The sequence below is a fragment of the Pongo abelii genome, chromosome 19, assembly GCF_028885655.2.
Source record: "Pongo abelii isolate AG06213 chromosome 19, NHGRI_mPonAbe1-v2.0_pri, whole genome shotgun sequence".
Taxonomy (NCBI): domain Eukaryota; kingdom Metazoa; phylum Chordata; class Mammalia; order Primates; family Hominidae; genus Pongo; species Pongo abelii.
In genome coordinates, this window is record NC_072004.2 from 69,359,834 (window position 1) to 69,373,838 (window position 14,005).

Consider the following 14,005-nt stretch of genomic DNA (forward strand, 5'->3'; position numbering starts at 1 on the left):
CTTCCCCCCAGCCAGGTCCATGGGTCGCTGACCTTGTTCTCTAGTTTTCTAGGTAACGTTCAGAAAGGCAGGGGACACACCAGGTGCAGTGGCTCACGCTTGTAATCCCAACACTTTGGGAAGCCAAGGTGGGTGGATCACATGAGGTCAGGAGTTTAAGACCAGCCTGGCCAACATGGCAAAACCCCGTCTCTACTAAAAATACAAAAATTAGCTGGGTGTGGTGGTGTGCGCCTGTAGTCCCAGCTACTTGGGAGGCTGAGGTGGGAGAATTGCTTGAAACTGGAAGGCAGAGGTTGCAGTGAGCCGGGGTTGCACCACTGCACTCCAGCCTGGGCAACAGAGCAGGACTGAGTCTCAAAAAAAAAAAAGAAAGAAAGAAAAAAGAAAGGGGCCACCGTGGAAAGAACATCTCACCACTTACCCCTCCCATAGCCCTGAATAACCTACTTTGCCCCTTTACGAGCCTCTTTCCTTATCTATAAGAAAGGACTGTGGGCCAGGCATGGGGGCTTAGGCCTGTAATCCCAGCACTTTTGGAGGCTGAGGCAGGAGGATCGCTTGAGCCCAGGAGTTTGAGATCAGCCTGGGCAACATAGTGAGACCTCATCTCTACAAAAAATTTTAAAAAATTAGCCAGGTATGGTGGTACATGCCTGCAGTCCCAGCTGCTTGGGAGGCTGAGGTTGGAGGATTGCTTGAGCCCAGGATTTGGGGGCTGCGGTGAGCCATGATCACTCCACTGCACTCCAGCCTGGGCAAGAGTGTCTCAAAAAAAAAAAAAAAAAGAAAGTAAAAAAAAAAAAAAAAAAATCCTAGCATAGGGTTAGAGGGGGAAGAAAATCGTGGCTGAATAATGTGTTAAAATATTAACTTTTTTCTTCTTTCCTTTCCTTCTTGCCATTATTCCTTTCAAGCAGATATTTGGTTCAGGGGAGGCTGTAAAGAACCCACAAGTCTTTCAGTCTTAGCCTAAAGGGAAGGGGGGCTTTCAAAGCTGGATGCAGGGTTTTGTTTTGTTTTGTATTGTGTTGTGTTGTGTTGTGTTGTTTTGTTTTGAGACAGGGTCTTGCCCTGCCACCCAGGCTGGAGTGCAGTGGCACAATCTTGGCTCACTGCAACCTCCACCTCCCTGGTTTAAGCGATTCTCCTGCCTCAGCCTCCCGAGTAGCTGGGATTACAGGCGCCCACCACCACACCCAGCTAATTTTTGTATTTTTAGTAGAGATGGGTTTCACTGTGTTGGCCAGGTTGGTCTCGAACTCCTGACCTCATGATCCTCCCACCTCGGCCTTCCAAAATGCTGGAATTACAAGTGTGAGCCACCGCGCCCGGCCAATTTTTGTATTTTTAGTGGAGACGGGGTTTCACCATGTTGGTCAGGCTGGTCTCAAACCCCTGACCTCAAGTGATCCACTCACCTCAGCCTCCCAAAGTGCTGGGATTACAGGTGTGAGCCACTGTGCCTGGCCGAGATGCAAGGTATTGAGAAAGGATAAGGGAGAGGAATGTCTCAGACATAGCTACAGAATCCTGGAGGGGGCATGGGAGAAAGGGAAGAGATTTGAGGCCTAGGACCGGAGGAGCCTGCACAAGGCTTCCTGGGACACTGCCTGGTGCATTCAGGGGGATGGACCTCTGGCAGCTTCAACCAAGACCCCCAGGCCTCCAGGTAGCAGGGAAGCCCCTGGATTGCAAGACCTGAATAGTCAGGGTGGATGGACAGCTGAGGTGGAATTCCCCATCCATCACTCCAGGGCCTGAAAATGAGAAGCCAGGTGAACTTACAGAAAAACAAGGCAGCCTTTCTCTCACGCCTGAGTGTATGGACTGAGTTCATACCTGCTACAGGGATGAGCCTTTTCAGGCTCTGTGAGGACTGCTATTAAGATTAGCTGAGATACGTTATATAAAATACCTGGCACTGGGCTGGGATATTAATTTTTCCCCTCTTCACAGTGAATTCTGTCTGTAGCCCTGATGTGGGCCAGCACAGTGGTTAGAACCCAGGAGTAGAGTTCAAGTTCTAAATCTGGCTCTGCTTCTCACGAGCGAGTGACCTAAACTGTCTGAACTTCAGGCCCCGTTAGCTATAAAAGGATGGGGCAGTTCCCATCCCATGAGATCATCCCTGTCAGGGCGAGAGAGGGGGCCCCAGAGGGGTAGCTCTCCTTCCTGGCCTCCTGTCTGCTCCCCACCTGGGCTTAGAACTTACCTTCTGTGGTGAGGCTGTCGATGAAGAGGGAGGAGGAGGTAGTGGTGAGGTCTCCATCATAGGGGCTGAAGGAAGTGTCAGGGGAGGCCAAGTCGTGGTCCTCATCCTGGAAGTCCTCGCACGTCCTGCCCTCTGCCTGCAGGAGAGAGCCAGTGCTGTGTCTTGAATGCATTTACACATTTCCCTTCATCCTGAAAGCATCTTATCTTACAGGGCAATTTATCTGTCAGCTGCTTCAAATCCTTCCTCAAGGAAGGAGCTGAGATGCCAATCTTAAATAAATAGAGCAAATCTGAACGGTCACCAACAGCTAACTTCAAAAGGAGGCGGCTGGACAGGATTTTTTTTAAGCCCAGACTCAGACTAATAAATAGACCGTGGTAAGTGTATGGCCACGGGGTCTGGAGAGTTGATATTTAAATGCTGGGCCCGTCACTTTCTAGCAGTGAGATGCAGGCCAATTCATTAAACTTCTCTGAGCCCCAGTTTTCCCCTGTGATCAATGGGGGCAATGGCCCCCAGCTTTTGGTTCAGGTTAAATAAGAGCGAGGGTAGGGCAACTCACAGTGACATGCTTGGCACATGCAGCATGCTTGCTTTGCAAGAAGAGATAAAGGGAGGGGGCAAAAAAGAGGGCACAGATGAATAGACCCATCTATGTTAGTCTATGGTGTGAGAATAGGATGCTTTCTACCCAGAATCAGTGTTGAGTGTACTGGAAAATTCTTGCAGTGAGAAGGAACCTGGATGGGATTCTAAAGAGGAGATGCCTAGAACCACCGTCCTCACTCCCAGAATGACTGCCTTCCTCAAAAGCCAGGGGACCAGAGGCTTAGCAGGGGCATCATTAACGTCAGCAGGTGCACAGTCTCCCAGAGGAGCCAGCAGTGGCCGAGGCCATGCCCAGCATCCCCTCTGCATGCACCAAAAGAATTCTTTGAGAGCTGCCCACTTAAGGCCAAGGCATCAGAATGCTCATCTCAGAGACCCACAGAGCCCTCTGAAACCTTCCAAAGTGGGTCTGATTGGCTCAAGGCAGTCTGGAAAACAAATCTCAGATGGAAGGGAGGATATTGCCAAGAGCTAATGCCACCTTGAGAAGAGTTTCCAGAGGCAGGCCCTGCCAGCTGCCCTCCTGTTCCCCACCACCTGGAACAGGAGTTGCAGCAGATACTTATGCTTCTCACCTCCTGTGCACAGCCGTAGTCCATCCACTCCTGGCGATAGCGGTCAAAGCCACTGGAGCATCTGCAGGAGGACCAAAAGGTCAGAGTTATGATGGGATCGACAAAGAAGCCTTCCCCTTTCACTGTTCAGTAATAGCTCTCTGCTGATAGTGAGATGAGGAGCTAAGGTCCCCAGGCTGAGGTAGTCAGGCACTCCTGTTCCCTCTACTTCCCCGGAAGATGAAGGTATTTGTGGCATCCCTGCCTTCCTTCCGACCCAGCTCCCCAGGACCAAGGCCACATCTGCCCATGTGAGTAGGTGTAGGGGCTAGCAGGACTGCATGAGCTCCAGTGATCCTCAAGGTCGCCTTGACTCTGAGCTGCCATGACACTGCTGAGAATCCAGGCAATTCACATACATGTTTTCATCCTGGTTGTTGAGGGGCCTAAACTTGGGAAAGAGAGTGGGGCTAAAGGTAGGCATCAGCAGACTTAGTCAACACCTCCCCGTGTGATCATTCAAGGGCAGAAATGACGGTCCTGCCAGAGGCTGGGAGACAACTGGCTGACAAGGGTCTCCAGAGAGGGCATTAGGCAGCTCAGCTGGGCTGGAAGACACCAAGCGCCCCTGTAGGGAAAGGATGGGGGCATGACGATGCACCAGAGAATGTTCTCCATGCATCATTCCCAACTTTTCGTTCTTTACTCTTTGGTGCTAGGGGAACCCACCAAGCCCTACTCAAGCCCAGGGATGTCTGCATGGGAAGAATAACATCATGAACCACCAGTGCCGAGAAGGAATTCTCAGCAGGTTAACTGCACCAGCACCCACTGAGGTTTGGTGAGGCCAAGGGCCAAGGCTTGTCAAGAGCTGTCAGTCTTTTCTACAGATGCCTCTGGGCTCTGAGCTGCTCCTCCTGCAGCAGGGATGGCTGAACTGAGCCAGCCAAACTCTCCTTCTGTCAGGTCCTCTATGCCCACTACTTTGGGGGATGGAGGATTAGGAAGGCTATTGGAGGCTGAGAACTAAAGTTTCTTTTAGGGCTGGGTGTGGTGGCTCATGCCTGTAATCCCAGCATTTTGAGAGGCTGAGGCAGGAGGATTGCTTGAGCCCAGGAATTTAAGGCTATAGTGAGCTATGATGGCACCACTGCACTCCAGCCTGGGTGACAGAGCAAGACTCTGTCTCTTAAAAAAAAAAAAAAGTTTCTTTTAGACCGTGCTAACTGATTCTTTCAAAGATTGAGCCTTTGGTATGGGTTTATGACCCCCGTTTCTGGAGCTAATCCTGGAATTAACGTTACCCTTAGACTCCAGAGTGGGTCATGGGGGGCGGGGGCGGGCAGGCACCTGCCATGAGAGATGAAATTGTTTCAATCCATTCCAGCCCAACAGCAAGGACAAAAGCTCTGGGAGGCTGTGAAAGGCAAAGTGGGTGGAGGGGAGGGGAGCAGAGAACCATGCAGGGACTGACTGCAGCTGTTGGCAGAGAGACCATGTCAGCTGGCCCTGCCCTCCGGGTTTTTAGGGACCTAGGTTCAGCTCTCAGTTGCAGCTGAGGCTCCAAAGAGCTTGTAAGAAGGGACAATGTGCAGGAGTGAGCCCAGGCCCATGGGGCGCCTGGGGATGGGATGGTTTTCAGCCCGCACCAGCCGTGCTCCCCCGGGTGGAGTTTCTCTGTGCTCCTCTTTGCTGACACAACCGCTGCAGATGCACACAGTCAGAGGCCTTGCCCTTCCCCCAGCCTGACCAACCTCCTAATGTTGAGGAGGGCTCAACCCTCATTAAACTCATAGTCTCTGAATTTGGGCATATGCTTTAAATGGGGGTTGTGTTGATGGGAGGGTTTGGCTGTCATCTGACCCATTTTGCAGTTCTCATGGCTCAGTGCCTGTGAAAGCTGAGTCATGTGTTGGCAGCCAGCCCCAGGATCCCAGGGCTCATCTGAGGCCATCTCTCTATCGCTCAGACCATGGTTCTCAAATTTGAAAGTACACAAGAGGGACCACTTCAAAAATCAGATTCCTGGGATCCTGGTCCCAGAGGATCATATTCAGTGGGATGGGGCCCAGGAATCTGCATTTTACAAGCCCTCCAGGTATAAGGAGAGCCTCACAGTCTGCAGACTACTCTGCAACGCTCTGCTCCAGGAAGAACCAACCTGGGGTCTATCCTACGTATTCTTTCTGAGGCTCTGTGAGTCTCATGCGAAGGATGCTGAATGCTTTGTAAAAATGTTTCTTGCGGCTGGGCATGGTGGCTCACGCCTGTAATCCCAGCACTTTGGGAGGCCGAGGCGGGCGGATCACGAGGTCAGGAGATCGAGACCGTCCTGGCTAACACGGTGAAACCCCATCTCTACTAAAAAAAAAAAAAAAAAAAAATTAGCCAGGCGTGGTTGCAGGCGCCTGTAGTCCCAGCTACTCCGGAGGCTTAGGCAGGAGAATGGCCAGAACCCCGGAGGCGGAGCTTGCAGTGAACCGAGATCGCGCCACTGCACTCCAGCCTGGGCGACAGAGCGAGACTCCGTCTCAAAAAAAAAAAAAAAAAGCTTCTTGATAGCCTGGTTGCGGTGGCTCACACCTGTAATCTCAGCATTTTGAGAGGCCGAGGAGGGCAGATCACTTGAACCCAGGAGTTCAAGACCAGCTTGGCTAACAAAGTGAGACCCCATCTCTACAAAATATTAGAAAAATGGCCGGGTGTGGTGGTGTGCACCTGTGGTTTCAACTACAGGGGAGACTGAGGCAGGAGGATTGCTTGAGCCAGGAGGTTGAGGCCACAGTGAGCTGTGATTGCACCACTGCACCCCAGCCTGGATGACAGAGCAAGACCCTGTCTCAAAACAAAACAAAACAAAAACTGTTCGAGGAGTTTAAATAACAGTGTTTGTTCCCACATCTTCCTGAATCACGTGACCCCAGCCCATTTTACAGGGTAAGCAATCTGAGGCCCCAAGAGAGTGAATAAAAGCACAGCTGGTGGGAAGAACACCTGGGAGACCTGATGGGCACACCCCATCCCCTCTGGGCCCAGAGCTGTGTCCTGTGTGCTAGGCAGGCTGCCTATAAAGGCGAGAACTTCTACATTTGCAGCAGGATATTGGAAAGGACCAAAGGAATCCTGGAATTAATGTTACTCTTAGACTCCAGAGTGGGCCATGGTGCGGAGGCAAAGGAAATCACTGGGGCCGGGGCAGTGGCTCACACCTTTGGGAAGGCCGAGATAGGTGGATTACCTGAGGTCAAGAGTTTGAGACAAGCCTGGCCAACATGGTGAAACCCCATCTCTACTAGAAAAATACAAAAAAATTAGCTGTGTGTGGTGGTGTGTGCCTGTAATCCCATCTACTCGGGAGGCTGAGGCAGGAGAATCGCTTGAACCCAGGAGGTAAAGGTTGCAGTGAGCCGAGATCACACCATTGTACTCCAGCCTGGGCAACAAGAGCAAAACTCTGTCTCAAAAAAAAAAAAAAAGCACTGGAAAGGAGCATTGGAAAGGAGCAGCATGACAGCTGCACAGGAACTCAGAGACTATAATTTAGCAATTTTCAAGATTGCCTTAAAAGCCCTTGGAGTTCATAGGACTTCCCACTCTCATGAGAACTCTAGTCCCCAAGGAAATCTTTTTCTTCCCCCTCCTCCTGTCATTTATTTATCTTGGACAGGGAACAGAGCTTGAATTCTGAGTCTAATCTGTGAGGAAATGATTTCAGAACAAGGAGTGGAAGAGGAGATGGATTTAAGAATATTATCACTGAAACTGAATCTCACCCAGAACTTTCTGAGCTTCTAAAAGCAAGCAAACACAGCTTTTTAGCTCTCCCAACTTTCCATGGATGCCTGTAGTCCACACCCCTGGTCTTCAGAAAAATCCCTTGCAGCCCAAGAAAGATCTTGAGGTGGTGTTTTGGGGTCATGGGTCTTTGGACCAGACTTTGTCTCTGAACTGGCAGTTCTCACACTTGTTTGCAGATGAAGCATGATGTTAAAATGCAGCTTCCTGGGTTCTCTCCCAGAGATCCTGATACAGAGGGTCTGGGATGGGTCCCAGGAATCTGTGTGTTTAACTGGAGCCCAAGGTCTAAAGCCCACAGCTGTGGAACACTCTGAGAAGCCCTGTTCCAGGATGAACCCTCTCCTCCTGGGTGTGAGGAGGGAGCCTGAGCAGCTGGAATCCCTAAATGGTCTTCCAGAAGCCCCCAGGCCATGTTCTTGTCCTAAGAGTCAGAGTGGCACTGGCCAGAGATACTCTCATGTTGGCTGACTGTGGGCAGTGAGACCAGGAGCGGGGCCATGCCACCCTCTTCCCCTCCACGGTCGGCCAGTGGGAGTCAGCGGGTAACCCTGGGCACAAACCTCTGGAGGACATGGCACCAGCTGCAGTTGAAGGTCAGGTCTGAGGACATGCAGGCGTCACAGCTCCTATGCTGCAGGCAGGCTGCAAGAGAGAAGGCAGTGGCCGCTCAGCACCGAGCCTCTCCTTGGGCTCCAAAGGGTGCAGCTCTGAATTCCTGGTATTCACAGAACTATGGAGCCCCTGACTTTGAGGAGACCTTTAAGGTCATTAATGCCACCTCCCTTGGTCTAGTCCAGCCCCAATTCCTAACTTTTTTTTTTTTTAAGGGATGAGGTCTCGCTGTGTTGCCCAGGCTGGTGTGTGATGACCTGATCATGGCTCACTATAGCCTCGAACTCCTGGGTTCAAGTGATCCTCCTGCCTCAGCCTCCCCACCGTCTCTTCCTCCCTCCCTCCCTCCCTTCCTTTTTTCCTTCTTCTGTCCCTCACTCCCTCGCTCCCTCCCTCCCTCCCTCCCTAGCTTCCTTCCTTCTCACTAGAAGGTCAGGCCCTAAACTGGGTGCTGGGGATTCAGCAGTGAGACCTAGTCCCTACCTTCTTAGGGCTTAGACTCATATGGGGAGACAGACACTAAACAGATAATCAAAAATCACTACAGAATTAGAACTGTCATGAGGTCTATGATGGCAAATCACAAGAGTGTACAAAGGAATCTCACCTAGTCGGAGACATTATACTTTCAGGTGTATATCCCACAGTCAAAGGGTTAAAAGGGATTTTTTAAAGGTCAGAGGATACAAAGTAGCAGGTATGTAGGATGAACAAGGCTAGAATCTACTGTATAACATGAGGACTATAGGTAATAAAATTGTCCTGTATGTGGAGTTCATGCTAAATGAGTAGATTTTAGCTGCTCTTGCCACAAGAACAAAAAATCTAAGGTAACTGTGAGATGATGGATATGTTAATTGCTTCATCATGGTAACCATCTCACTGTCTATATGCATCCCATAGTATCATGCTGTATACCTGAAATATGTACAATAAAAGTTACTGTTTTAAAAGATGCTCTGGTTGCCCCCAGTGCTTGTTGGGGGCACTCACTGCCCACTCCTGATGTTCGGTCCATGGGGAGAAAACAGCTCTCCTGGGGGAGAAGAAGTCAAGGCAGAAAGGTCCCATGTGCAGAGCCGAGAGGGGAACGGCCCAGACGTGGTCCCAGCAGCAGCCAGAACTGCTACCAGGCTGCGCAGAGTGAAGGGGCTGGAATTAGTACGAATGAAGAGGGAGCGACAGCTGGGGCCCAGCCTGGGCAGGACAGGGCCAGAGAGCAGAGAGATTAGTGGGACCAGGTTGCTGGAGGGTGCGTGAACCCTTCTGGCACAGGCCAGGCACAGGAGCAGCAGGGCAGGGGGCGCAGTAGGCTCGGGGGCTGGATTTAAGAGCTATTCACTTGCAATCCAGTGCTACTCACTTTAATGACCCAGATGACCTCTGAGCGGCAAGTAGCTGTCACAAAGCCCATATATTTGATTGCAAAGAGAGACAGGCACTCACCCAGAACAACTGTGTGCAGAAGGGCTTATCTTATAAGCAACAGAACAGAACACCTTGATAGCCACAAGAAGTGATAACTAACAACAGAAAAATGACCACTCATCTGATCAACATTGCATGCATTTCTTCCTGTGTGAGTTCTCATGTGATCCATTAACTCAGGAGCCAATGTGCATTACATGGAGCCCCAGCAAGATGGCAGCTGGGAACCAGCCCTTGGTGAGTGGGAGAGAGGCTGCGTGGGCACAGTGTGGCCACCTTCAGTGACTCTGGGAAGGACTGGCAGTGGGCGGCACTGTGTCCTTTTGTCTGCCGTGGTGTTGAAGGCCCTGGGAGACTGGATGGAAAGAGCCACGGGAAGGAAAGAAGCAGGGGCTGCCCTGTGCAGGAGGATGAGCACACTCTGGCTGTTTTGTTCCCTGTGTATCCAGAGGGTCTGGAACAGTGCTTGGCACATGGTATGTTGAATCAATATATAAGTGCTCTTGTTATCCCCATTTTATGGAGGAGGGAACTGAGGCTTGGAGAGAGTCATGGAGCTGACAGTGAGAGGTCTGGGTTTGAACAAAGGTCTGTTTGAACATAGAGATCGAGCTCTTAGCCTTGAGGTCTCACTGTGGGTTTCTCCTGCCCCTGCCTCAGCTCTCACTCCCACCCCAGGCCACTTTTTTAAGGGTCTCTCCTAGAAGAGGGACCAGGAGGGATCAGCTACAGAATACAATGGCTTGGAGATAAGCCACTCACCCCTCTGAAGTAACCTGGACAAGTCCTTCCCACACCCAAATGGTAAGGGAGAAGCCAGGGGATACAGAGAGTTTTCTCTCTATCTGGCTTCCCAGGGGCTCAAATCACAGCCTTGATAGTATTACCCCTCCTTCACCAGCTGCATCCAGGTGGGAGCCCTGCCCTTGCCTTTCCCAGTGACTGGAGGCCCCTTAAAAGACTCCAGTCAAACTGGCCACAGAGAAACTCCTGGGATCCTCCTGGGGTATTCTTAACACTTACTAACCTTTATTTCTCATCAACATTTCAGATGGCCTGAATGCTATTAAATGCTCACAAAATTCACCAGAGGGGTGAGAAGTACCTTAAATGTACAGTGTCCCAGAAATGCATTCCCAAAACATTTCACTGCTTCCACCCAGGCAGTCAGCCCTGCCCTTGGATATCCTTGCTCCTAAATGCAGTTTTATCCACATCATAGAGCCTGAGGTTTGCTCTCACCAGTCCTCGAGGAACCCCGGTTCTCAGGCCCTGAGCCTTCTGCCCCGATGGAGAGTGATAGGGTTGGGGTATGGCTGTGACCTCTAAAGTGTCCCAGCCCTGTGACCCCCTGGTGTCTGAGTCCTTCCTGTTCTCCAGGGAAAGACACCTGCTGAGCCCTGTTTGAGACATGGCCTAGCATTTGAGAAGATCCTCCCTCCTTCTCTTCCTCTTCCTTCTCCACCCCCTGCTCTCAGGACCTCCAAGGAAGAGGAAGCAGGGGTAAAGAGAGGCAAGAAATGCCACTGAAGACCGGGCATGGTGGCTCACGCCTGTAATTCCAACACTGGACATGGTGGTTCACGCCTGAAATCCCAGCACCAGGTGTGGTGGCTCACACCTGTAATCCTAGAACTTTGGAAGGCTGAGGTGGGTGGATCACTTGAGGTCAGGAGTTCAAAACCAGCCTGGCCGACAGAGTGAAACCCTATTTCTATTAAAAATACAAAAATTAGCCGGGCATGGTGGCAGGTGCCTGTAATCCCAGCCACTTGGGAGGCTGAGGCAGGAGAATCACTTGAACCTGGGAGGTGGAGATTGCAGTGAGCCGAGATCACACCATTGCACTCTAGCCTGGGCAACAGAGTGAGACTGTCTCAAAAAAAAAAAAGAAGAAGAAATGCCACCGAGGCAGGGAGAAGGCCATGGCTTCAGCAGGAAGCTGGGGGCACCACAAGATAGGAGAGGAAATGAAAACCTTCATAAAACAAGAAGGAAGATGCTGTCCTCCTTCCCGCAGTCTCAGCCATCCCAGCCCCATCCCGAAGAGCATCCACCACGGATCCTGTGGGCTCTACAACAGCAGGTGGCTGCCTTCAGCATGGGTGAGTGGGGTGCAGAGGGCCAGGGTCCCATGGTTTATGGAGGCCACCTGCTAAATCCCTCCATTGCCTCCTGCCTGTGGACCGCGGCATCACCTCCTCTAAGGAGAATACAATGACAAACTGAGGCCCATCCAGTTCCTGGATCACCTTTTCTGGGGGCTCAGTCTAGGCGTTCTCAGAGGTACAGCTTTCCCAGGTTTCAATTATGTGGGAATAACAATAGCTGTCCTAGATCAAGCCCTAACCCCCATCCCAAGCCTGGAATGGACCCGTCAGTGTCAGAGCTGCCGCCGACGTGCTCAACTCCACCTAGGTGGTTCTCACCCTTACCCTATCTCTGGGAGGGAGGTGGCATCAGGCTCGGGTTACAAAAGAGAGATGGAGGCCCCAAAAAGTTAGGTGGCTGCACAAAACAGGAGTCAGTCATGGGCCTGGGACCTGAAGCCAGTCTGTTTGACTCCAGAGCTCTTTCCGGGATGGTGGAATGACCCCTACTCACTTGGCAATGGGGTGAACTCCACGGCCGACATGCTGGTGACCTTGCTGGGGTCCAGCTCTATGCGGTGGTATTCAAAGATGCTTCTTCGCCGAGATTCTGAAACAGAGGCAGAGCCTGTTGTCAGGAGCATGTCACACGCAGAGGGCATCGAGGCCTCTTCCCAGACAGCCTGACAGGTCAGCCTGCTGCCACTGAAGGCAGTAAGTGCACCCAGCAGCCTGGGACAATGATGTTGGTGCTGCTGGAGACAGGGACAGGTGCGGACCTGGAGAGGAGAGTGTCGTGGTGTGAGGCTAAGTGACTCAACGCAGAGACCTGGCTGCTCTTAGGGGCAGGACAAATGGGATCCCATGCTTGCTTCTCCTTGCCTCTGCTCCTTCACAACTGCTATTCCCCTGATCCAAGATGTTCTTCCACCCCTTCTTCCTGTCTAGCTCATCCTTGCAGATCTAGCTCAAGGGCCACTTCCCCTGAGCAGCCTTCCTTGGCCAGCTCCCTCCTCTGCCCGGCTCAGGCCAGGTGCCCCCCTCCCACTGCACTCACCACACTGTGTGGACATGAGGGTCTATTTGGAGGCTGGGGATGTGTGAGACCATGATCATCTGGTCCTGAACCTCGCCGAGTGCTCTGTGAATGTCTGCAGATGGACAGGCTGACTTTTGCATGTTGCTGTCCACCATCCACCTCACCCCTCCTGGACAAATGCCCCAGCAAGGCTCAGGGCTTGGAGCCAGGCTCAAGTCCTACTTTGGTCCCTGCAGAAACTTCTCACAGGACCTCAGAGTCAGGAGATCCAAGTTCGTTCTACTTCTGCTCACGACTTGCTGGATAACCTCAGGCAAGTCATTTGGACCTCAGTTTCTTGTCTGTGGAGTGGAAAGACAGAAACACCTGCCACAACACCCTTGGGAGGAAAAAGCTGGAACTGTAGATGAAAGGCTTCTTTTTTAAAATGACAATCTGAGGTGCTCTGATACTTCTCTCTAGGCCACGATACCCACCCAGGAACCATGACTTGGGGTTGGTTTTCTTCAATTTTGAAAGGCAGGCAGCCCGGCCAGGCGTGGTTGCTCACGCCTGTAATCCCAGCACTTTGGGAGGCCGAGGCAGGTGGATTACTTGAGGTCAGGAGTTCGAGACCAGCCTGGCCAACAGGGTTTTTAGTAGAAACCCCGTCTCTACTAAAAATACAAAAATTAGCTGGGTGTGGTGGCACACGCCTGTAATCCCAGCTACTTGAGAGGCTGAGGCAGGAGAATCGCTTGAACCCGGGAGGCAGAGGTTGCAGTCAGCTGAGATTGTGCCACTGCACTCCAGCCTGGGTGACAAGAGCAAGACTCTGAAAAAAAAAAAAAAAAAAGAAAGAGAGGGAGAGAGAGAGAAAAAAAGAAAGAAAGAGAAAAGGAAGAAAGGGAAAAAGAAAAAAGAATAGAAAGAAAGAAAGAAAGAAGGAAAGAAAAGAAAGAAAAAAGAATAAGAAGCAGACAGCCAGGAGTTGAGCTTTGAGAATGAGTTATCCCACAAGAGGAAAGAGCCACTCAGTGTTTGGTCCGCCCAACACCCTTTCGTCTTCTGGAAACAGCAGCGTTCCCCTTGGGGTACTGTGCCTGGCCCACTCCTACAGGTGGACTGAACCACAGCTGCCATCTTCTTCCATGATCCTGCCTCTCTGGCCACGCTGTTGATTGGTCCAGGCCTGGGTATCGGCTGTGAGCTGGACCAATCAGAGACCTTCCCTGGGACTTTTCAACTGTAACCAAGAGGCCTTTTGCTTTCTGGTAATGAAGCTGGTAATGAGGCTCTCTGGTAAAGAGCCTGTGAATGGCCACAGTACCGGGCTCATGGGGAAAGGCAGAGAATGAAGCCACCTTGTGGAGAGAAACAGGAAGTGCTGGTGTGTTCTGGGCCCTGGGGTTCCAGGACCTGCCCCGCTGTTCAGCTCTTCTTTTGGTTCTTTGGGCTACTTCAGTATCCTCCGTGCACCCCCTTTTCCATTTAAGCGAGTTTGAATTGGGTTTTCGTCACTAGAAGTAGGTGGGGACATACGTTTTTCGCTTAGCTGAAGGTGGTTTGGAGGAAAATTTCCCAAGGTGGCAGAAGAGCTGAGTAGGGGCATCCACAAAGGGGTGGGCGTCCCTTGCCGCTGCTGTGTGCCCCGCCCCCACATCCCCTCCTATGTAAG

The 14,005-nt window shown here is 51.5% G+C and overlaps 1 protein-coding gene and 1 long non-coding RNA gene across 5 annotated transcripts in view; one reads left to right on the plus strand and one right to left on the minus strand.

Moving 5' to 3' along the window:
* Window positions 1-13,191, plus strand: part of LOC112129646 (uncharacterized) — a 30,423-nt gene extending 17,232 nt beyond the window's left edge. The window contains exon 6 of the long non-coding RNA XR_008519641.2: window positions 10,698-13,191. This is a non-coding gene — a long non-coding RNA (uncharacterized LOC112129646). The remainder of the gene's footprint in view (window positions 1-10,697) is intronic.
* The window catches only part of PLXDC1 (plexin domain containing 1), an 84,064-nt gene that overhangs the window by 8,285 nt on the left and 61,774 nt on the right, over window positions 1-14,005 (minus strand). For all 4 annotated transcript variants that reach the window (XM_024235070.3, XM_054546636.2, XM_054546635.2 and 1 more), the window contains exons 8-11: window positions 11,824-11,919; window positions 7,740-7,821; window positions 3,403-3,463; window positions 2,216-2,351 (exon numbers count right to left, since the gene is read on the minus strand). In XM_024235070.3, the coding sequence (XP_024090838.3) occupies window positions 2,216-2,351; window positions 3,403-3,463; window positions 7,740-7,821; window positions 11,824-11,919 (375 nt within the window). The remainder of the gene's footprint in view (window positions 1-2,215; window positions 2,352-3,402; window positions 3,464-7,739; window positions 7,822-11,823; window positions 11,920-14,005) is intronic.